Source organism: Alligator mississippiensis, chromosome 6, assembly GCF_030867095.1.
Source record: "Alligator mississippiensis isolate rAllMis1 chromosome 6, rAllMis1, whole genome shotgun sequence".
In the NCBI taxonomy this organism is placed as follows: domain Eukaryota; kingdom Metazoa; phylum Chordata; order Crocodylia; family Alligatoridae; genus Alligator; species Alligator mississippiensis.
The window spans coordinates 81,808,294-81,835,762 of record NC_081829.1 but is presented as its reverse complement, the minus strand read 5'-3'; the positions used below and the strand labels follow the sequence as shown (position 1 = coordinate 81,835,762).

The window sequence follows — 27,469 nt, the reverse complement described above, 5'->3', positions numbered from 1 at the left end:
TGTAATATTAAACCCCAGATCAACATTACAAATGTAGCAAGAATGTGTTTCTTCCTTCTGGTGGAGGTCCAAGATTGCCCTCTTGAGTATGCTGAGCAGCATGGGGTACTTCACATACCATGTGATTGGCACGCATTTTAGTTTTGAATTAGTTTGGAGATGAAATCATTGTCTAAAGCTATGGAAAATCTCATTTTAGAGCTGTCAGGCTCTGTTCACTTTGCAATAAAAAAATAATTCTTTCTAATAGCACTATGTAACTTGGCTTTTAATCTGTGTTCTTATTGTTTAATGATGTTTTTTGTTTCAAAATGTTGTGCAAAACCCCAAGACCTCTGGTAGGGGGCACTTCATAAATAAAATAATTATTTATTATTTTAGCATGTGCTCATAAGATTACTATGTTTTTGGAAATCTTCCAATATAACATAATTTGATGTGACATGAGAAGGTCATCTATAATTTAGTGGAAAAAAGATATATCTATACATTGAAAGGAATATATAATTTTTACATATTTAAGCTAACTCTTGCTGCTTCTTTGCAGCTCAGTAGATTCGAAGTGTTTGGATTTCTTGTTCTGTTTCTTTGTTAGTCAAGACAGCCTATCCCAGAAATGTATGTTTATTTTCCCATTCCACTTTAATCTGCGTGGCAGTGAGTTTATTGTAGACACTTTTTGAGATACTTGCTTTGGTTTAAAACGATGATAAACTACACAAATGGTGGGCCGGATAAATGCGCCAGATAAATGAAGCAGGGTAGCCTACAGGCTGGACTGGGTCCTGAGCACCCTGCAGGATTAGGCCCTACATGCCACAATTGGATCTGGTGCAGCTGTACTCCGCCTCATGCTGCTCTGTGCACCTCTGTGTTGCCCTGCTCGTCCAAGCACCACTTGGCTTCATGCTGCCTTGCTCAGCCCCATGTGCCTCCATGGTGTCCCACTGTCCCACGCTGCTTCACTCAGCCCAGTAAAACCTTCATGCTTCCCAGATCAGCCCCATCTTGTGCACAAGGCCATGCTATCTGGCCCATAGGACTCCTTCCAGCTGGGGAAATTTGACAGCAGGAGAGCGACAATTAGATGCCACTGTTTCCCTGTGACAAATTTTTGGACCAGAGGGAAGCCCCACAGGCTGGATAGCATGCATAGGCGCCAACTCTGTGGGTGCTCCAGGGCTCAAACACCCACTGAAAAAAATGAGCAGGTGCTCAGCACCCATGGAGCCATACTTGCAGACATTTAAAAAACAAAAACAAAACTGTGCTTTACTGGAAGAAGCAGTGCGTTAGTTTGACCCAGCTCTTCAGCGTCTGTAAAGATCGGGCGCTTCAGCGGGGCTTTTTGGTGCTTTTCACTAAAGCTGATTCAATCAGCTATTAGATAAAAGTACCAAAAAGGCCCCAGTAAAGTGCCTGCTCTTTACAGATGCTGCAAAGCTGGGTTGAAATAACGTGCTGCCTCTTCTGGGCATGAGCATGGCTTGGTAGACCTTGGTGTGGGAATGCACCGATTTAAAAGTAAAGCACCATTTTTGGTTTTTGTGTTGGGTGGGGGTGGGGAGGGAGGGGAGTTTACATTTGCAAGCACCCATGGACAAAAAACAAAGTTGGCACCTATGATAACATGGCTCTGTGGGGAAGATATGGTTCACGATTCGGGGGTTGAGCACCCCTGAACTATATCAATGAAAATGATTTGGAGAAGGAAAATTCATTCATTTTTGGACCTAATCTACAAGCCTTCCCCATGATGGGGCCAACAGGAGTTCCATATTCATTACACTTGAAGGTGCCTTTACTTTTCTGTTGCTGTTTAACTAGAAAAGCATGTGTTCTTTCCAGATCCCATCAACTTTTAATTCAATGGAAGTCTTCACAGAGCCTCTCCTTCTATAAACCTCCATGCCCTATCTCCATGAATGTTATGTATAATCACACACATGCAAACATTGTTACATCCCTGCACCTGTACAGTGGATTGGACTAAATTACCCTTGAGGTCTCTTCCAAACCTATAATGATTCTATGATCCCCCTTGTTTTTATATACCTCCTTTGTTATGGGCAATTTTTACATGTTGTTGCTTTATTACCAAGTTTCTCTAATGCTAATTCCCAGCTTTCCACTGAAATGTTTCAGCAAAACGTATCCCATATCTGAAGTTGCAGTGTATGCCTGCAATGGGATTTCTCTATTGTGGTGGGATCTGAACTAGTTCTGTCTGTAGCCACCTGCCCACCTGGCCCCCATTAAACCACCCCTATCCCTACTGGAGGAGTTCTGCAGCGTCAGAGCCACTATCCCTTTCAAGGTATATGGGTATAATCATTGTTTTTTTCCCCAACAAAGAAAAAAGAAAAGAAAACAACTGTATAAAGACAACCACATTTTTCCTCACAAAGTTGTTCATTAAAACATACTTTATTGTATATCTTGTCATTTGTGTTTTCACAGTAATTTTACTACCAAGATAACTGCTAATGTCAACAAATTTTCTAACTACAGTAAAAGCTCTGGGAATGGGGGATGCCAGTTAATCAAATATGCCGGTTAATCAAATGTCCACCGTCTGGTGCACTCCCCAGCATCAGTGCGCCGGGGGACAGGAAGGGGGACCCCGTGCAGGCTGCTTTGCCCCACGCAGGCTGATTTGCCCTGGGCTGTGGGCCGAAGAAGTGACAAAGAACAGCTCGGCTTGCGGCAGCAAAGCCGGAAGTCCCCCGGAAGTGGTACTTCTGGTTTCACTTTTGCTGCATCCCTTGGATGCTGGTTAGTAGAGTTTTCCGGCTAATAAAGTGCTGGTTAACACAGCTTTTGCTGTAAATCAAAACTGTTTGGCAAGTGCTGCAAGATCTATTTTGCAATATTACATTTACTCTGTCATGTTTGAGTGGTAAGAATTCAGACTAAGGGAAAAGCCATTGATTAGAGTCAGCAGACACCATACAGGAGTTTTTTAATGAATATGCTTGCTTAACTACATTTGTTTTTCATTCTCAGGATGGGCTTATCAGTGCAACATCTTTCCAAGTGCTGTTTTGGATATCGCCTACAAAAAGGGCGCTCAGTGTTTTGGTCCCCTGTGAATGATGTTTGATAAATGCTGAAGCCATCATTACTGCTAGGAATGGACTCATGTGCCCATAGAAAGAAATTTTCTGACTTCTGCTGACTTCTTTCAGGTTTAACCTTCTTTCGTCCTAAACCCTGGAAAAAATATCAAAGAAAAATTGATGAAAATTGATTTACCTTTGGGGACCTTGGTTTTACTAATAAAATGGGTAAATTAAAGGGAAAAAATGCTACTTCATTACAGAGAAAATAAAATTAAAGAACCCGACACAAACATGATTCTAAGAATTATGCTGGTCTGCAGCAAGTGATAAAGTTGCAAATATTATTTCCTGGCCTACCTATATACATGTTTCTGGTAGCAAAATGAACTGCATTATAGCACATAGGAAAACTTCAGATAAACAGGTTGACTTTTTTGATTTATTATTATGTATAAAATAATACTTTGCATTCCTTTATATATTCAAAGTGAAGTACAAGCATTAGCTACATTCATTTTTTCAACACTGTGGGGTAGATGAGTAAATATTGTTATTTCTGTCCTCCATGTTAAGAAATGGAGACAGAGTATGAAACTAAAATCTTCAAAAGCGTTCTTTATTTTGGAAGGCCATAGAATCTGATTTTCAGACCCCACGACTTCCAGTGAATATAACTTCAGTGATAAATGATCAACATCTCTGATAAGAAACACTAGATGTTGCACACTGGACACCAAAAAAGTAAGAAACATTTAAAATCTGGATCTGGGAGAGTTGTCCAAAGTCACAAGGGAGTTGGGAATCAGAGCAGAAATAAGAACATAGGACACAATGCTCTCTTCACTGCCCACTGCTTCTTTTGTTGCTTTAGAAACATTATACATAGAGGGGGGAAAAATCTAAATTGAAATTACTGAACATGATGAAGGGCAAAAAAGGACGCTTAAAAATGTACTCCTTCAGAATAAGAGCTCCTGCAACATACCTTAACATACATATCCTAGGTAAAACCTCTTGATGAACAGTACTTGCATGGAAAAATGTAGTTTTGATTATCAGGAAAATATACATGAATTCTGCCAAATACGTTAAAGTAGAAAAAAGGTGGTGGTATCTCCCATTTGCTCAAAAGTTCAAGATGTTGGAGACTTCTCTGCCTGAGGAGATTTGAATTTACATCTTCTACAGGAATACTCTAACCACCAGGTTATTTGGCATTACGAGGGCCAGGACTGCTCTTAATTTTTCCCAATAACACTATTCCATCTTGTGTAATTAAATGTTTATTGCAGTAGGGACCAGAATCCATATACCTAACCTCCTAAGCACGAATTCTATGGTACTAATCTACAGAGTCATTCTCTCTCTCTTTCTCTGTATCAATAAATAGTTATATATTTTATACAAAGTGATACCGAGATTGAAGAGTCTCATCTTAGAATTCCCCATATCCTGGTGGTTAGGGCTGTTTTGTAGAAAATGTGGATTTAAATCCCCTTAGGCACTGAGCTGGGCTCTCACATCTCTGGTAAGTGGGATAAGCACTGAACCACTGGACAAGAGAAGGACTTCCTTCACTATTTTTGTGAATCATTTCCTTTGCTTTCTCGTTTCATGAAAAGGAAACATTTCATTTTGAGTCAAACGACATTTCATGTCGAACAAAATGAATATTTTCAGAGGGTTTTTTTGTATTTATGAGAAAAAACAGAAAATTTAAATTAAACCAATTTTTGTGATTTTTCAGTTCAGTAAACCGAAGATAGGAAGGCCTCTATTCCCCTTGTTCAGTGCAGCAGTAGGCTTCTCTCAAGCTTCACATAAGCAAGCAAAGAGGGGAGTAAGATGATTATGCCTGAGACCCAGTGATCAATACTTATGCAGGCCCAGGACTTAAGAAAGAAAGACATCAGCAATTGTCCCAGGCTAAATATTGCAATAATGGATATGGTGAGGCTATGGAGAGGCTGTGTTACAATTCAGAAGCTTGCGTACAGGCTGGGGATTAGATAGTGTTTTCCACAGTCCCTCCGTAATTCCCTTAAAAAAAGACCATTCACTTTAACTTCTGGAAGGAGGGATGATTTTTACATACACAGAAATGTAAGAATGGCTGTTTCAGAAATCCAGAATGTTCAATTTGCTGCAGAGAAATACAGAGATCACAGCTTTAGGGCAGACTGTGATACTACAAAGCCTAAAAGTTAAGTTTAGTTTCAGTAATTTTGATGTAATTGTAGCTGAGGAATGAGTGTTTCTTATGTCATTGCTGCTGTTTTCAAAACATGTAATAGCTTTTTTATTATTATATAATTATTATTTCTACTGGCTTACAAAATGACAAATGATTTGAGTGCCCAAGTTGAGATAAAAGGGTCTGACTTTTAGGAGGCAGGTATATGCTTTTTCTGAAAATCAGGCCCCTTTGTGGTGCTCAAATTTGAGACCCAAAATTACTAATGACATTTAAAATAATTAATTATATTTTGGAATTCAAGCTGAGTAAGTTCATTTCATAAGGCCTGTGTCCCTGACTAAAGACCAAATTCTGGTAGAAGAGCCACATACGCATACACAAAGGGAAAAAATTACAAATGTATCAACAGAAGAGTATGCAAAGCCATCACACACCAAGCACTCAATGCATCCAGATTTTTTAAAAAAATCAATGTAATAATACTTTTGCAGGTGGCCAATCCATCTGTCTGTGAAATAAGAGAAAGTGCCTTGGTTTGAATTGTTAGGTTCCAAAAGAAATCCAGCATGTCTGTATCAGTCTTGCCAGATTCTACATGAGTGTTCCAGACACTTATAAAAGATTAGTTTGGTGGGTCTGTGAAGATATGTTCACATGTTATTACATATAGGAAGATATATCCTAATGTCAATAATTTGTGCATTCAGTATTGCTGCTTCTGTTAATTTTCTTTCATCCCTTTTTTTTAAGGATCCCTGATGTTTGCAAGTGACAGGAAAAAATGCTGCATTTAAATAATGGACAAGTTAAGAGAGGTGAACTTTTAAGTTTTTGGATACTTACAAAATCAAAGTATTCCCCTCTATTCTGTAAACAATGTTTGTTGTCATGAGATGAAAATGGGAAGTTGTTTACCGCTTGCTAAAAAAAAAGGAAACAAAAGGAAAGACAATGAGTTTTAAGATACTTTTCCCACACGTGCTGCAAACAGTTCTCACATTCTAGGTGCATCTACACGAGATGCTTAATGTGCAGTAGACTAATTGTACTGTGCATTAGTGCACACAGAAAAAAGTGTGCAAATGCAAAGTAGTATTAGTCTACTGTGCATTAAGTGTCACACAAAAAGCATGAGATCATGCTAATGCGCAGCATGGCAGCCTACTGTACATTTATTTAGGATTTGATTATACAAGTACTAAATTTAATGTGCAGTAGGCACTGCACATTAATGAACATGTAGATGCATCCATCAAAATATGAAACAATTAATAGAGGTACTTTTATTTATTAAATCTTCATCAGTAACCTTTTTCAAAATAATTTAATATTCCAGTCACTTGTTGAAAACGCACGTGATTAAAGATAAATGCAAACTTCCACATTAGAAAAAACAAGAACCAAAATATTAAAAGAAATGTCAAAGCTTTTTTGTATGACTCACTACTGAACCCAAAACTAATTAAAATCGAACTACAAAAGGGTACTCAACACTGAATTTATCTGTGATTTACTTACTGAATATGAATACTATCCAGTAACCCTCTGTGATGGGAAGAAAAGGCATTAGGCATAGAACTACTTTTTAATCTTTTTAAATGTACTTTACTAAATTTTGTAAAATTAAAATTTACAAATCAAAAAGGGATCTGAAAATGCATGTGTGTGTGTGTGTGTGTGTGTGTGTGTATGTATATAGATATAGATATATATATATATATAAAATAAATATATAAATAAATTATATCTGTTAACTATTTTTACAAGTGTTTAAGTGTGTGTGTGTATACACACACACACACACACACACACAAACACTTGTAAAAATAGTTAACGGATATAATTTATTTTAAAAGCGCGCTGCATGACATTTTAGTGTACATAAAATGGCTAAAATATGAAACTCTAAAAACTTTCTCAACTACTAAATGCCTCCTTTTTGCTTTTCCAAAGATGGTATATATAGAAAGATGGATACCATCTTTCTATTTTGTGTTGGTAACTTTCTGTTCTTGCAACTGCTCTAATGATTTTTAGATTTAATATTGTGGCATGAATATTCCAGGTTATTGCTATTAGTCTTCACTCTCATATGCTGTAACTAGTTTTACTGTGGCATAAGATAAAAAGTGATTTCAAATAAACTGTGGTTTATAAAAGAAAATCAAAATCAGTTGTAAAGAAAAATATATTTAGGGCCTGACCCTGCAAGGAGAATCATGGAGATGTAAGGAAATGATTGCGTGGAATTAGTTGCAGGATCATTGCTTAGGTCATGACTAAAGATCTCCTGTTCATGCACTTGATAGATATTGTTCAGCCTTGTGCTGTGGCCTAATCTTCACATGATTTCTCAATCAGTCTTAGCTGGACTGTGGCCATGTGTGTTTTTGCTTAATTATGGAGCTGTACTAGTTTTTCAAGGGCCTGATTCTTTAGCTACTTCATGCAGTGAATTCCTAGGGAAGTCATTGGAAATTTCATAAGTAGAATATAGTAATAAAAATATTGATCAGCCACGGGATCAATATTCTTTTAGGTCCCAATTTTTGTAAACACTTATGCATCAGAGTTAGAGTTCAGTGTAACCACTTGCATATGTATAAACTTGTAGGATACGTACCCTGTCTCTTGAGCTATTACTTAAGTGCTCAGTGTAATTGAGAGAGAGTCACTTACACATGAGCAGTGAGTTTATTTATAGTTCTTAATTGCTGAAGGAAAAGTGAAAAATAAAAGAAGTATTGATTGAATATTGTCTGTTGAAATTACTGAAGAAATTAAATAAGTAGGAACAGCTATAGTAAAAGGGGTTTAAAACTATAGCAAAGAAAGTACATTGAGGTAATATAATCTAAGAAAGTACTGTATGCTTGAGAAAATTAATTAACCTCACAGCCAGGGAGTTCCTTCACATAGGGAGATTAGAGACAGTCAGCTTCACACATAGTGAGCTTCCAGCAGTCTTCATCAGCAGTTTTTTAAGAAGTCAAAACAAAACAAACTTTCTGAAGCTGTGTTTTTATTGACATTGCATTCTAGTCTCTCTACAATGTCTTCTTACTCCTTCTGTTGACGTTCATTCTCTTTTTACTAAGATTGTTCTAAATCATCATACATGGGGGATAGGGCCTTCGTTAATTTAATAGCGAAAACAGCTACACAGACTAAGCCGCGGTGATAATAGCATAGGAACTGCCATACCAGTATAGATCAAAGGTCCGTCCAGAGACATAAATAGGGCAGGGAAAACTGGGCAAACACTTTAGACACCCAGCTGGCCCTACACTACCAAGTCTGTCTACCCTGGTAATTTTTTCCTAAGGGCCTTGCTACATGTTAATGCTGGGTGGCTCCTGGCGCTCCTAAACCCTGGACTGTCTGCACATTAACACCTTTAAGTGGTTTAAAGCACTCAATATGCAGCTCAAAGTTATGCCACTCCAGAGCAAGATTCTCTCTTGATCTGCATAATCCAGCTCCTATTCCATTAAGGTGTGGCTACTTCCCACAGATGTGGTGCTCAAACTGAAGGTGTGACTACAAGCTAGTGCTAAACCAATCAGCATTTGTGCGGTTCACAGTGGGCATGTCTACACATGCAAATAATGTGGGATCAGTTTACTTTAGAGTAAAGTACTTTACTAAACTGACCCAGGCAGGCACCTACACATGCAGGCAGTGTCCAGACAAGCACATACCGCACATTCAGTTGTTCTCCATGCTGCAAGGGAGCAGTACAGAAGGGAAAAAAATCTGAGTGCTGCATGTGACAGCAGCATGCACCGCCCAAAGCCAGAGCCTGGCTGGCTGGACCCACAGTAGGACAGCTGCTGCTGTTGCCCCAGGAGGCCCCCAGAGCCCCATTTAAGGCTGCTGTGGCCAGCACAGTGCTGGCCGCAGCTTCCCCTACCCCACCCAAGGTAATTTGCCTTGTACCACAGTACGCATGGCACAGGCGTTCCCTGAGGACAATTAGTGGCGGCACAAGGAGATAAAGCTCTCCCAGGTCCGCGACGACAAGGCTTAGGCTGAGAGATAAGGATCTCCCAGCGGCAGCCCCACAATCGCGGAGTTGGCACCAGGAGCTCCCTGATGCCAGGGCAAGGGGATATTATCCTTGTGCCCTGGCAGCAGACAGTTCCTGGGGGCAGGAAGCAATCTCCCATCCCCTGCTGCCTGGGAACACATTTGCTCCTGGTCAGGGATTTACATGTGTGCTACTGTGCAGTTACTAGTCACGAGTAAATTTGCTACTTTCATTTACAGGTAGCAAATATACTCACGATTAGGGCCAATTACTGCACAGTAAGTGTCTGCACATGTAGATGCAGATACTTACTGCACAGTGATTAGCTCTACAGCACAGTAAAGTGTCTCGTGTAGGTGCGCCCAGTGTAATGTGTAAAAAGACACTAACAATGATTACAGCCAGATTCCTCAGACAAAGATTAAAATCCACATAATGCACTACAACCCTCTACTCTGCTCCTAAACTCCCCTCCTAACTGCTCCCTTTTAGTCAAATTCTTCTTTCAGTTACATTGCGGTTAACAAAGTTACTTCAGTTTTAAATCAGTGCAAATAAGGTAGAATGGCTTCTGATCTTACGCTATTACAGAAGCACTACAAAGATACCACCAACACAGGGATATTGAGAGAAATCATCAGAACAGCTACACAGTTGTTAACTAGAAGAGAAGAAATGTCAACCTACAGTAAAAGCCACACTGTCCACTTTGTTTTAGAATGCCAGCCACCAAACAAATATGCTGGGTAAACCCAAATGATAGAATCCACTAAAATCAGGACATTTAGCTTTTTTGAAATGGAGACTGAGTTTCCCTTTTTCTGGGGGCCAGAGATCTGGGTGTAAGACAGCCTGAGTTCCAGAAATGGAGTTCAGTTTGCTATGTAGAGTCCAAATTTTGTTAACTTTACCTTGAGTATATCTACACATGTAAATGTTGTGGGGTGGGTTTGCTCCAGAGTATGTATTTTACTCTACAGTAAACCTACCCTAGGCAGGCAGCTACACATGCCGGGATGTGGAAGCAGATTTGCTGCTCATGGCAGCAGTCTGTTCCCAAGCCTTCCAGCCCTGTGCTGGCCCTCTTCAGCAACCAGGGGTAGCTCTAGGCCAGGGGCAGGCAATGTTTTTTGGCCAGAGTGCAGAAAAACCACCAGGTTTACCTTGGAAGGTGCCGGAGTGCCGGCATGCCAGAAAAACAAAATGAGGGCAGGGGGGCGGGGGGAGAGAGGCAGTACATGGCAGGACGCACTGCTTATTAGTATATTTAATAATCATAAATGTTCCCTTTGTTGTTGTGTATTCCTTTTTTGTTAAACATGTTGCAGTGAGAGAGAGAGAGAAAAGAGAGAAATAAGAGAAAGAGGAGAGAAAGAAAGAGGGAAAGAGAAAGTAAAAAAAGGAGAGAGAGAGAGAGAGAAACGTGAGCAGAGAGAAAACCAGACACATACACATGCACACAGAGAACCACACACACACAGACACACACACAGAACCACATGTGCACAAACACAGAGAACCAGAACACACCCAGAACAAACACACGCACACACACATCCAGAACCAGACACGTGTACACACACAGACACACAGAACCAAAGGCAGACAAACATACAGAACCAGATGTGTGGGTGCACGGAGCCGGGCTGCTGGGCCACCAAACAAAGTCTGACCCGACAATGCCCTGGGCCTGCCAGAGCCCCTGTGATTCCCCAGGGAGCCAGCCCCCAAGCTGCAGCATGGCTGGCTGAGGCCCCATCCCAGAGCCTGCCCATCAGCCCACCCACTCCACACAGCTAAGCCCACAAAGGTGTGGCGCTCCTTGCAAGGGACAGCACCAGCCTCATCCCGGTGTGGGGGCTGGGCCAGCGCTGGGCTTGGAGCGGGTGGGAATCAGGTAGGCTCAGCTGCAAGCCCTGCTGCAAGCAGCCTGGGCTCCATGGTTGGCAGCAACTACCCAGAGCTGGGACTGGCTGCAGCCAGGAGGCTGCAAACAGCTACATGCATGCCTCGAAGCAGACGGTGCTGGAGGTGGCGTGCTGAGCAAAGTGGCCTCACATGCCATGCTCAGCATGTGTGCCGGGGGTTGCCAGTCTCTATTCTAGGCTCTCCCCGGGTGCTAGCTCAGGAGTTGACAGGGAGTACAGGGCCAGGAGACAGCTGTCCACTGGCAGGGGCTGGGAGACTACTCCCTGCCCCTGGGAGCTGCCTGCTGCTGGGGCGGGCTCTGGTGGCAGATCCCAGGCAGAGACAATGTCCCCCTGCCCCGGCAGCAGAGGTCCTGGCCCCAGCTCCCCAGTCAAGGGCAGGGGACTTGGACAGAACTGCAGGGGAGGGGCACGTCCCAGCCCCCTGCCCTGATTCACTGGTGAGGCAGCTAGCAGTGAGTCCCCAACTGGGTAGGGAATCCCTGCCCAGATGGGGGCTTGTGGCGAGCTGCCTCACTAGTGGATCAGGGCACAGGGCTGGGACCTGCCTCTCCCCTGCAGCTATTTCCAAGCCCCCACCTTGTTCGCCCAATCCAGGCATACGGCTGAGAAAAATCAGTGGGGCTGGGACCTGCCCCTGACTGGACAGTCCCCAGCCAACTCCAGGCTACACATGCAGAGTTCCCCATGTATCCCAAGGCCAGCTGGGAACTTCCCCTAATCAGGGGCAGGCCCCAGTCGGCTCCAGGCTGGGCAGGGAACTCTCTTCAGGCAGGGAGCTCCCAGCTGCTGCTCTGTGATTGCGGAGCAGGGGCTGGGAGCATGTTCCCAGCCCCGGCTCCACGATTGCAGAGTGGAGGCTGGGAACAAGCTGGGGCTGAGAGCTTCCTGCTCCAAGGGCAGGGGGATATTGTCCCTGTCTGGGCTCTGGTGATGGGGTCCACCCCAGTAACAGGCAGCTCCCAGGGGCAGGAAGCAATCTTCCACCCCCTGCTGCCCAGCAGACTGGGAGCAAATTTGCTCCTGGTCAGTCATCTACACGTGCTGTACTGCACAGTATGTATTCAGCAGTTAATTTGCTACTTGCATTTGCACGTAACAAATTAACTGCTGAGTAGAAGAAAATACTGTGCAGTAAGGGTCATTACATGTAGACAGTGACACTTACTACACAGTAATTAGCTCTACTGTGCAGTAAAGCATCTTGTGTAGATGTGCCCCTTGAGTAAATTTGGTCTAGCAAAGGTACAAAGATATCCAAGTTTGTCCCTCTATGAATTCATTAAGTCCCTTCTGTTCTATAATGACATCATGTTAAAATGAAATTCACCATGTAGTAATAGCAGTCTATATTAGCAATATTGAAAAAAAGGCAATAAGCTGAGTGGTAAGCAGACAGCAGTTGCTCTGGGATAAGCAACCTAGGTGTGGGACTTGAAGATTTGTTCTAGTGACTTTAAGGTGGCTGATTGGTGATAGAGTGTTTGTCTAGTGCCTAGTGTGTGTGTTGGGGGGGCTTCCCCCCCACTTGTGGCAGGTTGTTGTGGTAGGGTTTTTTTTGGTTTGGGGGGGAGGGTTGCCCCTTGCCCTTGCCTTTTTTATCTCATTATAGCATAGGTGTTCTCTAGGTAGCAAAAGATGCACAAATGGATCTTGGGTCAGCTGTTGTGACCTGTGTGGGAAGTGCCATGTTCGTGTTCCTCCCACAGGGTCAGGAGCACTACATTTGCACCAGGTGTAAGCTGGTGTCTGCCCTGGAGGAGAAGACTCAAAGGTTGGAAGCATGGGAATCCATGCTGCATTGCATCAAGGACTAGGAAGATTACATGGAAAAGAGTTATGAGAGGCTGGTACTGGAGAGGCCAAGGGGCAATGAGAAGTGGCAACATGTGACTACTCAAAGAAGGAGGGTTCACAGAATTGAAGAGCAACTGGTTGAAGTCAGCAACTGCTTTGCGCTTTGCACTTTGTGGTGGAACTGCCGAGGAAAAGACAGAGGAGAGGACATCTTCAGGCATGAGCAGAGGAGGCAGCAGCCTAGAGAGCAGGAAATGCAAGGCCCCAAGGCCAGGGGCTCCAGGATCACTGCATCAAGAAGGAAGAGAAGAGTGGTGGTGGTTGGTGATTGCCTTCTATGGGGGGACAGAGGCATCAATTTGTCATCCAGATTTGGAAGCCCAGGCAGTGTGCTGCCTTCCTGGAGTCCAAATTCAGGATGTCACAGAAAGACTGCCAAAGTTCATCATCCATCAGACCACTACCCTTTCCTGTTCATTAATGTAGACACCAATGATACTGCCGAGAATTACACTGAATAGATCAGAGGTGACTATGAGGTTCTTGCCAGGAAAACTGAGGAGCTTCGTGCATCAATGGTAGTGCTGTCATTAATTCTTCCTGTGGAAGGCAAGGGTCCAGGCAGAGACCATTGTGAACGTGGACGTGTAGCTAGAAGTGAACATGTGGCTGAGACGGTGGTGTTGACATGAAGGATTTGGCTTCTTTCACAATAGGCAGATGTTCTTCGGAAGAAGACTGATATCAAGAGATGGGATCCATCTGAAGAGAACAGGGAAGAGTATCTTTGGCCATTGTCTGGCCAACCTAGTAAGGAGGGGTTTAACTAGGTTCCATGGGAGATGGTGATCAAAACCCTCCAACGACCCAACACAGTCCAGAGGGGAAAGGACTCAAGAAGCAACTCTGGGAAATGAGATCTACAGAACTACAACAAGCATCACAAAAGGGAGGCTAATAGGTAAAAATGCAAAATATGTTCAATGCATGTATAAAAATGTTAGAAGCATGGGGAATAAACAAGATGTTCTGGAAGCTGCAGCCTGTGAAAAAAAAAGATGACCTGACTGGCATCACAGAAACCTGGTGGGACAGCTTTTAGGACTGGAATGTCAACATCAAGGGTTATGCTGTTTCGAATGGACAGGGTTGGGATAAAATGTGTTGGTGTTGTCTTGTATGTCAAAAACACATACACTTCTTCCCTGGCTCAGGAGGAAGACTGCAAAATGAAGCTCCCGTATAATGGTGGAGATTTATTATAGGGTACCACATCAGGAAAAGTAGATGAATCAGGAACTCTTCAAGCAGGTGACAAATCTATCCAAAACCTATGGGATGGTACTGATGGGAGACTTAATTTTTCTGGACATCTGCTGGAAGAACAATGCAGTCAAACATACAATGTCAAGCTTGTTCCTAACTTGTGTGGAGGACAACTTTGTTTCAGAAAGTGAAGGATACAACTAGAAGTTCTTCTATCTCAGATCCTGTTCTGACCAACAGGGAAGAATTGGCAGAGGATGTAAAGGTGATAGGTAACTTGGGAGGAAAAAACGGTGATCTGATAGAGTACAAGACACTGGCCTCAACTAAAAGCCTACCCAGCTCTGGGCTGTTGCCTCATTCAGGCCATGACCTTCCCTTAGTTCCCCCTGGGTGGCTCCAGGGAACAGCTCAGGTGCCTGCTTGTCCATCTGCTGCAGACATTTCCTTCAAAGAGCCTCTTAGACTTCAACATGCTCTGGCTCAGGCTCTGGGATTATATGCATGGAAGCTGTGCCCCCTTTTTGGTCATGTGCCTTCCCCAGCTCTGCACAGGGTTTTCCCTGCCAATCAAGGGCCAGCCTGTCCTCCTGCAGCTGTGGCCCCACACAGCAGATGAGCCTGCTGCATCTTCTTAAACCCCACACAGCCACAGTTCCCTCTACTCCCCTTCCCTTACACCCAAGGTCTGGGTCCCCTCTTACCAGCTGCCATAAAGAAGAGGGAAGGCACCTTCTCTCTCTTGCTGTCAAGAGGACATGGACTAATGGCTTGAAGTTGCAGCAAAGTAAGTTTAAACTTTACAATGAGACAGTGGAATAGACTGCTTAGGGAAGTTGTGGACTCTCCATCACTTGAGGTGTTCAAGAAGAGGTTGGACAGGTCAGGGATGATCTACCTATGTTCTGCTATGGGTATTTCCTATGCTTTTGGGTTTTGTTAGTTGCCCTTGCCCCTTCCTCCTCCCCCACCCCCTTTCTGGTATATGTGTCAGGGTGTTTTTAAGCACCTTCCCAGAGGCATCTGGGGACTTTGACTTGAGTGTGTCAATGCTCCTGTTGAAAGCAAAACCAGAGGTTTCTGGTTAGACGGCCTTACTTACCCCTCTACTCAGAGTCAGACCAATCACCATATTTGGGGTCAGGAAAGATTTTTACCCCATGGTCAAACTGGTATGGACTGTGGAGGTTTTTGCCTTCCTCTGTAGCAGGGGATGTGGCCCTCTACCGAGGATTACTTGAGTATATATTGACAACATGCATAGAATCTGCAGGACGTTGGCTGCCACAGTTCCCCTGCTTTTCCTGTGGCAGGTTAGGGTGTTAGGTCTGTGCTGTCGGGGCTGGTGGTAGTCTTATGTAGAGTTTCGATTATGGAGTATATAGGATGGTTTGGATAGAGATAATCCTGCCTCAAGCAGAGGGTTGGACTAGATGTCCTCTGGAGGTCCCGTCCAGCCCTACTTCTCTATCATTCTATGAATTACCATATATTTTGCCTTCATGAACTCAGAAATCAGATAATTCTAAATGTTACAATTATTACCACAGATCTGATCCTCATTCATGTTGTATAGTTTACTATATAAGTTTAATGTCTTAAGAATTACACGTAAAGAAAACAGAAATAAAACATAGTTAATGTTGTGAACACAACTCCAACGTCAAATTTTAATGCACTGGGGGTGTAAAACATTGCCAGGTTAGTGCTCCATTAACTCTATTAGACTAAAAACAGCCATTACATTTGCCCTGAGATAATCCATTTTATCCTGGGACAAAGTGCAATCGTTCAGACATCCACATTCATTATCCCAGAATAAAAAGGTTCACGGGATAAGAAGTACTAACAGTTTATTCCAGGGCACCACAAAATGCATCTCAACAGTTATCCTGAGATCACATCATTGAATCAATGGCAGAAAGCGGCAGTGCATTCAGCTGCTCATTAAACCCTAATTAAAAGGATGCCAATCCTTGGACATTTCGGTTCTGGGACAAAGGCATAACTTGTCCAGGGACAAGTGCAACATTTGTTCCTAGCCTTATTTGCGTTTAATATCTGTAGCTGTTTTGAGGAAAGGAAAGCAAGGGACAGCATGGCTGGATCCTATTGCAGGATCAGTGCATAAAGAGTGTTTGTGGAATACTTACTTTAAACATTTATAATTTTAAAAAATTCTGCACTGGTTATTTTAGAATTTGGTTTCATTTCTAATTCTCAGCAAAGTCCTAGAAAAAAAAAACATGTCAAATTTGAAGCATCTATCACTAATCCCATTATCAAAAAACAGAATTCCTTGCTAATTTCCTCACATTCAATTCAAAATGCTTATCAAATTTCAACTAAACGTGCAGAGAGAGAGAGAGATTGCATATATTCTTTAAAGTAGACTGACATCAAATTTAATATATTTCAGCACATAAGAAATTTGTCTTAGAAAGTTACAAGTAAAAAAAAAAAAGTTGGAACTGAATTTGGAGTTTGGCCTTTAGCGCAGAAGGTGCCATGGGTATCTGATATGGTAGGTGAGAAACAGTATATCTTGAGAAAAAATTGTTTCTTCTCACTCATCTTATTCCCAGAAGCATGAAGACTGCTAGCTACTACATTGTATATTCACTAACCTAAGGGCAAGTGCTATTCTTATTCACATCATTTAGTAAGAATTTACCCAACAATATCCTATACCAAGGAGTTCCAAAAATCAATGAAATTTTCATAACTTACCTGCTCTCGAATTCTGTATGCTACTGGCAATTTCTTCTCAATGGACTCAACTTCTTCTGGATTTTGCACCTGTTTTAGCATGGAGCCTGTAATGGATTCTGGTTGGCTTTGTAATACTCCAGGGTGAGGGAACTAGAAAATATCCACAAAATACCCATTTTGATCAACTAAGAAACAAATCAGCATCAGTAAAAAAGTGAAAAATTATAGCTTTTAACTTATTCTTATTATTTGTATTGCAGCAGCACCTAGAGGCCCCAATCAGAACCTGGGTCCCACTGTACAATATACCAAAAAGAGGATGATCCCTGCCTTGAATGACTTCTAATGGAGAAAGAAAAAATATTTGAGGGAAAAGTGGGTAGAGATGTAAGACACAAGCTGTTTATTAGTTCTGCAGGAATTTTCTCTAAGTTGATATGTAGTGACTGTAAATGTTGTAAGAGTTTCCTTAACACCATCACAACTGCAAGGATTTGTTCTTTATTTGCTCTAGGAGGGCATGACCATAGTATAGGCCACTAAGCACCTTGCAGAAGGAGCTCCTCAGCTTGTAGACTCTTGCTCTTAGAACGAAAGCAATTGACAATCCTGAAGTTTCCAAGAGAGCCCCAAGTTTGGGGGCTGTGTCCTGGAAGCCCTGAAAATTTGCTGAAATAGGACTTCTGAGAAATTGATCTCATATCAGACAACAGCCTCCCAGTGTGTTACCTCCTGAACCAGAAACAGCATAGCAAAGCTAATTAGCTTGCGCACAGACACACAGTAAGGAGCTACGTATTCAGAACAGAAAATGGCGTGCACTCCTGGTTTCAAAAGGCTGTGGAGCATCTGGGAATACATCCTGGAGTTTGCTCCCCGCAAAATTGGTAGCGTTATTTAGAACTTGCAAGAGGAAGCAAAGCACTTGCAAATGGGGCACGTGTCCACATGCGTGTTGCTGAAGTGCTTATCACTCAACTGTGAGAGTGTGCTGATATTTAGAGTAACCCAGAGATGAAGCAAATCTAATGTGCAATTTTTCTGAAGGGGGGAGTGGGGGGGAAGAAAAGAAACTGGAGGTAAAAAGAAATAAGACTTCAGACAGTTTCGAACCTCTGTGGACAGAGATATTTTGTGAAGATCTGAGAAAGACCTTTGTAGAATTTGCAAAGGTAAAAACAGCTTAAATGGTACAGACAATCCAGAACCTAGAGTTCTCTAATTAGTTCCTTTACAGATTGATTTCTAAATCTTTGCAGAACACACATCACTGCGTGTATCACAGTGGGTGGTAAAATGGTGACATAAGAAGTAATTAATCAGTCTCAACCACTGGAAAGCTGATTCCAGTTCTTTACCTCATTGCCGTTCTGTTGGTGAAAATGCTGCAAAAAAAAAAGTCTATAAGGGAGCAGATGTATCTTCAAATATTAAATGGAGATTGAATATCACAATCAAAATGCATGACATAGTTCTCTCAGAGCTGCAACAAACAGTAATTAATAATAACCCTTTGCATTTTAAAAAATCTGACCCAAGTGAAATAATCCACCCTGTTCTGATGGGAAATGGGCAAATAACCGTCATTCTCTCCATTTAAAGATGTAGAATCTGAGAAAGATTCATGAACCCCTAAAAAACCCCAGTGGTTTTGTGTCACTTTTGGCTTCTTGATCACTTAGAAAGAAAAGCTGTAAGTTTTTTTTTTCCTTAAAAACAGTAGGAATGGAAAGTCCTGACTCTTTTCTGGGTGAAAAAATGATTTGGTACAGTAACATTTGGGAGCCTGCTTATCCAGGGAGCATTTAGTCTTCAAGCACCTTCTCCTCCCAAAGGCTTAGCTGAGCACATACTACCAAAGACATACAGTTATAGTTTCGCTAAAATGGCATTTGGTCTGAAGGGTCCAGTTTCTTCTCCTTTGTCCCGGTGCTGTCCTCATCCCAGACCCCGGGGGCCACAACTTTCCATGCGAGCTGTGGTTTGTGGGGGGTGGGTTGGTTTGGTTTGGTTTGGGGGGGGAGGTTGGTTTGGTGAGGGGGGGGGGGGGTCTGGCTGGGAAACTGGGTTTTCAGCCTACTCCAAGTTTCCTCCCCTGCGTTTGGCTTTATCCAGCCCGCATTGTGAGCGCTGGGGGGGAGGAGGCGAGTCGCGACCTGGATCTAAAGCTCCAAAACTTCCCCGGGACACGACAGCGCAGCGCAGCGCACGCAAGGCAGCGCCATGCAAGGCGGGCAAAGCCCGGCGGGCGCGGGCGCGGGCGCGGACGGGGACGGGGCGCTTACCCAGGCGCCGTCCCGCTCCGCGCTGGGCTTGGCCGCCCGCCCCTTCGGCATCGCGCTGCCTGGCCCGGCCCGGCCCGCCTGCGCCCCGCGCTGCGCCCCTCGCCATGGGCCCGTCACAATGGGGCGCTGCGGGAGGCAGGGAGGGCAGGGGGCCGTAGCTGCGGGATGCTCGAGGCTGAGCGCAGCACTCACTGAAAGAAACCTCCTGGGACCATTCGTTCCCCTCTCGTCTAACACTTCTACTCCTGCCAGAGCTGACCCGTGCAAGGGGCCCTCTGAAGCAGCTTGGGCTCTACTGCACCGAAGTGCAGCCTGCCTCTCGCCCGCGGGCTCCTCAGTTCTCCTCTGGCCCCTATTCCTTCTGTCCAGGAAGAGCGCACACCAGCCTCGCCGCGGGTATTTGTACCCGAAAGCTTGCAAAGAAGAATTGTTCCAGCCAGTGGCACCGCGTAGAGGGTCCATGGGCATCCCCCGAGAGCGCTGGCGCACCCCCTGGCTGGCTGCGCTCCCCACTAAGGTAACGGGTAGGTAGAAGCAATGGTGCCCCCCACGCGGGTGCTGCCCAGGGACTGGGAGTGCTGGATGTAGCACCGCAGTCACGTCCCGGAGCGCCGCGGCCACTTCCCGGTTGGTGAGTTTTGCTGACCCCCCCCTGCCCCCCGCCCCTCCCACTGGTCGCTGGGGGGGGGGGGGGGGGCACATACCCCCCTGACTAAGATGGTGCCAGTAGCCCATGGCTCCAACCACAAACGACTGGTGCCTCCCAAGACAGGGGAGGCACAGTTTGTGGGTGGCAGCGTTGGCAGCTGGGTGGTGAGCGATGACTGCCCGCAGAAGCCGGTGGTGGCCAATTTCAGGGGGGGCTCGTGACCCCCCATGCTCCCCCTACGCATTGCCTATGGTTCCAACTATTTGAGTTGGTCTAATAAAATATACGCATTTACCCAAGGAACCTTGTCTGCCTATGTCCTTAGACCAACACGGCCACCAAAGTCTCGTGATTCTCCTCAGTTTTCATTCAGTTAAATGAAGCCGTTGCCTTACTGAACTGCAGGCTAAGGGGAAGTGAGACCAAAGCCTCTCCCTCCATCCCTCTGCCACAGCTGGAAACCTGGTGGAGGAAAGGAACAAACCCCCAGTTTCTGTACAAAGGAAGATCAGTAAGAGGCATAGAAATATGTTTGTTTAATTTGCTTAGACCCAATGGAGCATTTTTAAAACCAGCTTTAAATGACATTTTACGATTTCAAAAATATCAGCTGTAGCTTGGAGAAAGAATCGTGAGAATCACTGTAATGACTCTTGACAGCTGGTTGGTTCACACAGTGGTAGGATATCATACCTGAGACAGGAACAACCAGAAAAGAGCCAATTAAATAAAGTATTGTTTGAGTGAGAAAAATTACAGCAATATCATGGTCCACACTTAAAAAGTCAACACCTCACCTTTCTCAAGAATGTTCAATAAGCAGAATGAAAGGGGTGTAGATAGCTTCTCTGTTCTCCCAGTGACACTCAGATATATTCCTTTGAATTTATACTGGATTTCGTTAGAATTTCACACATCATAATTGAATACCCAAATGTTTTTCATTAAAAAGATGTCACTATGACATGTAAAAACCAGTCTATACTGCAGATGAAATATCTTTTTGCCTGAAAACATTACAAGAGATTAAAGAAATATGAATGGCGTTCACAGGCTTTCAAATATTGACCAAAGGGAAGAGAAATATTACATACTAAAGCCCCAATCCTGCAAAGATTTAAGCACATGCTTAAATTAATGCACTGTGATTAGTCCCATTGACTTCACTGAGACAACTGCAATGTTGCTTAACCCAAGCATTCAAAAATGATAAGTGAGGTCCAGAAGTGATGTCCAGAAGTGATTGATTTTATATACACACACACACACACACACATATATATATATATAAGATGAATGGCAGTGATGGGGGAGAGAGGGAGGCAGCAACTGTGGGGGACAGAGGTGCCATGGGGGGTACAGAGCAGGGGGGCCAAACAGGAGAGGCAGTTGCCAGAGGAGGTATGCTTCAGAGGGCACAGGCATGGGGGGTTGGCAGGCAGAAGGAGAGGCAAGTGATGGGGTTGATAGGTACCAGGGGTTCAGGCACTGTGGGGAGGGGGAGGTGCCAGGGGGCATAGGTAGGGGTGGGGAGCAGGCAGGAGGTGAGGCAAGTGGCTGGGGTGGTGCAGGCACTGTGTGTAGGGGGAGTAGAGTGGCAGAAAGGCAGGTGCCAGGTGGTGCAGGCATTGCAGTGGGGGGAGGTGTGGGGTGTACAGGCTTTGGGGGGGCCAAGCAATGGGGATGGCGATATGGTGGGAGGGCCAGGCGACAAGGAGCGGAGGTCAGGCAACTTGACTCCCCCAAGGCTTGTCCTTACACCAATACCAACCTCTGCAGGGGAGGAATTTAAGGTTATCCTCCAAAATTAGATTCCATAAATGGAAAAGCATAACAAATATATATATTTTCCATATATAGAATCTAATTATGCGGGGTCACCTTAAGTTCAAAGTCATCTTGGATTCAGGTAAATTCAGTAAATAAATATTAAGGTCCCAATTAAGGGAGTTCATATAGTACTCAAAAGGATGCAAGTTCTGGCCAGCAGGAAGATTATAAGCACTATGTTGTACCACAACTAATCTTTAGAACAAATCAAGGAAAAGCTTCCAAGAAAGATTATAAATGCCCATCATATTGGTATGAACAGTGGCAGGTTTTTAAATTTAGTTAAATCCAGGCATGCAGATATTCACTGATCTATGTTGTGAAGAATAACATTAACAGGATTTTAATGGTTTTGTGATAACTATTATTATTATAACCATGAATCAAATGAGGAGGTTACTTAAGTGCAGCTGCTTTCTCTTTCATAGTCAGAAGACATGGTATCTTTGACTCAAAAACTCTTTCATTGTTCTCCAAAAGACTTCTTTTTATGCTTATCTGCATGTACGGCTTTGTTTACTTTTTAACAAACTATTTAAAATATTTCCCTAGATATTTCCCCATCTTTTTGGTATTGTCAGGAGTGTATTCTCTACTGCAGGTAAAATTTAAACTTCACCAATTTATTTTGCCTTTTTTTCCCCAACAGTACATGTATATTTAAAACATATCTGTAATATAAACACATATCTTAAATTTTGATAGAATGAAACATCTATTGTGTCTTCATAGAACTGAATTTGCAATATACATGATTTTAAAGTTATAGTCAAAACACAATATTCTTTTATTCTTGTAAGGAAATTTTTCTTACTTCCTAAATAAATTTGCCATCCTGTGTTGACAGCTATAACAATTTTATTATTCCTTTAAAATGCTATCTAGGTGATGTTGTTAGAAATATAGAAGGCGGCCTACTGGAATGGTAAAACAGCCTGAAAATAAAAAGCAATGATTCGCCTCCCTAGCCAGTCAATAACTCAAGAAACCCATGTGGCCTTCAAAGGCTACACAGAGGAACCAATTGCCACTCAACTGTAATGCCTCTAGGACAGTGGTTCTCAGCCTTCTTAATCTCAAGGCACCCCTTGATAGACACGTCTCATAAAATGTCAGCTTTTAGTTTTCACACATTTTTTGACTACAGAAAAATAACAGCAGTTCTCCTGTCACAAAGAACTAAAAAAGATGACAATGGGTTCCTACTTGCAATCTTTGGGTTTATCATGTTTACACACCTAACAGTCCTAATATTGTGTGGCATCCTGTGACACCCTTAAAGGCTCTCAAGGCACCCAGGGTGCCTGGTTGAGAATCACTGCTCTAGGAGCTATAACTCTACCACAGATGATCCAGAATTCCATGATCAGCACATTATTTCTATTTAAAAACATGGAGACATATCATGCTTTCAGCTTTTAAACTTGTAGTTAAAAACAAATACTTGCAGCTGGTTTAAAAATGTTTATTGGAAAGCTATAATTCATGCAGGCATAACTCATATAGTTACTCATGGGAAAATATTTGTATTGCAAAAATTGCCATCAGAATTGGTACCCTTGTGGTGATAGCACTTTTGAAGCTATGGATAATGAATCAAATGCTAAACACTACTGAAGTGCTAATGTGGGAATGGAGAGTACTGCCTAAGACAGGCTTGTACTGATATTGCCTGCTTTATCAGGGTTAACAGTAGAAAAAAGAGAACTTAGCCTGTTTGGAAAGGAACATTTCATGAGCGCTACAATCACTTCCAAAAACAAATTAATTATGCTGTAACCCAGAATTTATACAAGGCTTGTGCAAGTGGCAATTTTTGGCATCAACACCCTAATTTCTAAAATATCCTAGAGGTGACACTCTTTGTACTCAGAGATGCAAATGTAACACAAAAGCTCTACTTCAGCTCTTTGATTCATCTTTAACTAGTAGCTCTCAAGTCAATGGGCAAATCTTGAGAGTTTTGACAAGATTTGCTCTCACAGATGTTGTGCAGCATATAACATGAAGTTATAATTTAAGGCAGGGATTGCTTAGCTGCTTCTAGCCTTCGTACTAGTGAAAATCATTTACCTTTCCTCCTCCCAAAGGCACACACCACTGTCATCCTGCAGCTGCTTAGACCATAGTTAAAGAGTTCTTTTCTACAATCTAAATGTCTAGCAAAATACTTTAGCAGCTTTGGTAGTAGCAGATAAGCAGCGTCTCCCTGAATAACAGCAGGAATATGAATACCATTAATGTCTATAGTAGAAGTCACTGTAGCAAAACTATTCTTTTTTGTTAAGGAATAGAGGTATGAGTTTTTAAATACTCTAGTATCACTTAGTATTACTTTTCACAACCATCCTGGGTTAACGTTGGTAAATGTGTTACTATGAGCAACTAGGCCATGGTGCCTAGTAGTTAGGTACCCTTTTTATATATGAACTCCAAGGCCTGACATTAGGAGCAAAAAATAGGAATATGTTTTCCATGAACAGCCCAATATGTGTAAAGCCATCTGTAAACTTCCAGGGCTGGATGTGTTACAATATGTGGTGAGCAGGCAGGGCAGGGTAGCATTTTGACTAAGTTGTTCAGGAATGCAAAAGCTTTTGTAGGTGACCGTCTACTTTTTCAGATGCTATGGATTCATTAAAATCTATTGATAGCATCTCATGAAGAAGGCTGTTGGTTACAAAAGTATATGCATTTCTGAATGAGTTAGTCCAAAGTGCCACCCTGCCCTGCCTTCTGCCTGACTTCAGGCTAACACAGCTAATTAATTTTGCTTACTTGCCTTGCTATTCTCCTTTCCAATGCTGTGAAAGACTATCCATGAACATCCATCTCTTTGGGGCTGTTACACTTGTCTGAGTCAGGCTGTAACATCCTCAGGAGAGTAATCAAATCTCCTTAATTTTCTTGCTAAAATGTTCATCTCAACTATTTTTTTTTTTCAAGGGACCTAAGTTGGACTTTCTGCTCATTCCCTTAGGTCATTAGGAACTTTTCGTTCTGCATTATTTCACATTTTGCTGATAGATATTTTTACACCAAAGCCATAATTGGCATATTTCTCTTTTCAGTTGCACTGGATTTATACCAGTGAAACTTCACCGACTTCAGGGAAGCCATTCTTAATTTATATAGGTGTAGTAAGAGAAGAACTGGCCCAATGTCCTTAGGCTTTCACAGGCTTTCACAATGTACTTGGCTTTCACAGCTGTGCAGAAGTTATTCTGGAAGAGAAGCAGCAGCTGTTTAAAAATATCTTTGTCGACATTAGCCAGTGAGCATATGTATTTAAGGTGCCTTAGAAGAAATAGATTTAACATAACAACAGCCCTTCTACATTAATGCTTCCCTCTCCATCTCCATGCTACCAAACACTATCCTACATTAAACTCTCAGCCCTGATTTTGTAGATGGGTGCCCTGAACAATACTTGAAAACTGAGGTATTGAATTGTAAAAAATTGCAATTTATATTTCAAGAAACCTAACTAGTAATAAAAGAAAGAGTCAGAAAGTCCCAATAGCCATAGCTAAAGTAAAGATATTTGTCTTAAAAGGTCCCAGTTCACCCATGCCCTCTTATTACCTTTCTGAACTATTTTAGAAAAAGCAACAGAATTTTAAAATCAAGTCTTAAAAACTATTCATTTTCAAAATCTGTTATTATGTCTATGTGGATGCAGTAGCATTTTATATCCAGAGAATAAAGAAACTCGTGCTATGACATACTTGTATGTGTACATGCAAATTTAATGCTGGCAAAAGGTGCTGGATTGAAAACTCTTGCAACTGCTGCTCTCCAGATCCACAGGTTAGGCACAATACAGTGGAGGCAATCCTAACACAAGGTTTAACACACTTGATGAGAATTGATGACCCATTCTTATATTCGAAGAGTCATGATGAAAGGGTATAACACTTAATATACATTTGTGCAGTGTTTAACTCTTTAGTATGCAGTTCAGTGTTCATATTTATTTAGTTTTTTGTTTCTATGCTGGCAAAAGTCTGATGGTTAGTGGAAGCTTTGAATATTTTTGTTTGGTTGATTTTCCTTTCTAAAATAGACTGAAATGACTAAACTCATTTCACATTAGAGTTGGCAAGCTGGTCAACTGACCAGTCAAATATTGTCAATTGACTGGTGAATTGACTGCATATTTTTTTACCAGTCAAAGCAATTTTACAAAGAAACTACATTTTTTTTGTAGTTTTCTTGACAGAAATATGATCTTTTTTTTTTTTTTTTTTTACATATTTTAACAGAGAATTTGTGTTTTTTCTATGTCTTATTTAGATCTGTTGGCATATTTTTACAATTTTGGACCCATATTTAACCAGTCATTTGACTGAACTTTATTTGACCGTTCAAATACCCAACCCTATTTCACTTAGACAACTAAACTGCCAGGAGATGGTGATGCATTCAGTATCATTCCAAATGCACTTTGAGACATGACCTAGAAAAGAAAGGCTCTTTTTCCCTTAACCAATCCCCTGAGCTATCCTATCTTCCCACTAATGAAAATAGCTTTGTACAGGTTTTCTCTTCAAAACTTTGTGTGAAAGGAATAGCTAACATAGAAACAGACCCTATATAAAAATACATTTTGAAGCAGGTTTTGTTTTATACGCTTTAAAGCAATTCTTTGTCAAGATGATGATTTCAGAAAGTAAGTGGTTTGACCAATACCTACTCCTAGAATAGGGGCAAAAGGAAGAAAGAAGATGCAAAAGATGATCTGTACATCTCAACTTATTTTTACTTTTGTTTATTTATTTAGATGAATGAATGTTAATTGACTAGTTTTATTGCCAATCAGCCACTGCATGGGATTTATATACTAAATTTACCATTAGGAGACATAGGGTATGTTTATGTGAGATGCTTTACTGTGCATTACACTAATCTAATGTGTAGTAAAATGTCACCATCTACACATGCACAGCAATTACTGCACAGTATATTAGTCTAATGTGCCATTTTCTAGTACCTGTAGATACTCTGTAGATACAAGTACTAGAAAAGAGCATATTAGCTAATGCACCATACTTCATGTGTAGTTGCTGACCAGGAGCAAGTTGCTGGGAGGCAGCTGTCTGGTTCCCAGGAGCTTGCCCTGACTGCTGCAGGTGGGCAGAACAAGGCAGGAGCAGCCCTGGGCTGCTCCTGTCAGGCTCAATTTGCTTCTAATAGGGGTGCACGTATAAATGTGTATCAGGGAGTGCTTTAATGAGCTTGAATTTTCTGTGCAAAAAATTCATGTGCATTAATTGCATGGGCAGACATGCTCATACTGTCATCTCAGAACCTCTCTCACTTAGATATGATTTTGCCAGCTTCCTCAAAAGCAGTTCCATTTATACCTAGATTTTTGGCATGTGGTGGAAGACAGACTTAGTTTCCCCATGGTACACAAATCAATAAATATTTATAAATTGCTGATTACTGGAGCTTTCTAAATTGTCATTTACTAACAATAAGCTAAATGAACAGGACTAAACTGCACATCTCTAAGGTAGGCCTTAGACCCGGTTTTCCCCAAGCTTTGGAACTACAAGGCTCAATAAAGGTCGTAAACAATAAGAATCAAGGGTGAGGCCAGGCCACACAGCCTTACCTTTCAGGTCAACAAGATATTAAAGGGGAGACCGACTGTAGCAGGGACCCAGCTCAGCCCTGCACTCACTGGGGTGATGACTGCTGGGGCGCT

At 42.4% G+C, this 27,469-nt stretch overlaps 1 protein-coding gene across 1 annotated transcript; it reads right to left on the bottom strand.

The window, feature by feature from the left end:
- Positions 1-2,469: 2,469 nt before the first annotated feature.
- Positions 2,470-19,341, bottom strand: TEX36 (testis expressed 36). The gene is made up of 4 exons (XM_019482836.2): positions 19,278-19,341; positions 17,011-17,142; positions 6,103-6,180; positions 2,470-3,213 (listed from the first exon to the last, which is right to left on the bottom strand). Exons 1-4 carry the CDS (start codon positions 19,326-19,328, stop codon positions 2,980-2,982), a joined length of 495 nt encoding a protein of 164 aa, XP_019338381.1. The 5' UTR covers positions 19,329-19,341; the 3' UTR covers positions 2,470-2,979.
- Between the last annotated feature and the right edge of the window lie 8,128 nt (positions 19,342-27,469).

What these genes read in the sequence shown, in the direction of transcription:
- TEX36 (XM_019482836.2), bottom strand. Translation starts at nt 19,328, where the DNA reads ATGCCGAAGGGGCGGGCGGCCAAGCCCAGCGCGGAGCGGGACGGCGCC. An exon ending in CGGAGCGGGACGGCGCCTGG is followed by an intron (nt 17,143 to 19,277) that starts GTAAGCGCCCCG and finishes GATATTTTCTAG; the next exon opens with TTCCCTCACCCTGGAGTATT. An exon ending in GAGGGGAATACTTTGATTTT is followed by an intron (nt 3,214 to 6,102) that starts GTAAGTATCCAA and finishes TATTTTTTCCAG; the next exon opens with GGTTTAGGACGAAAGAAGGT.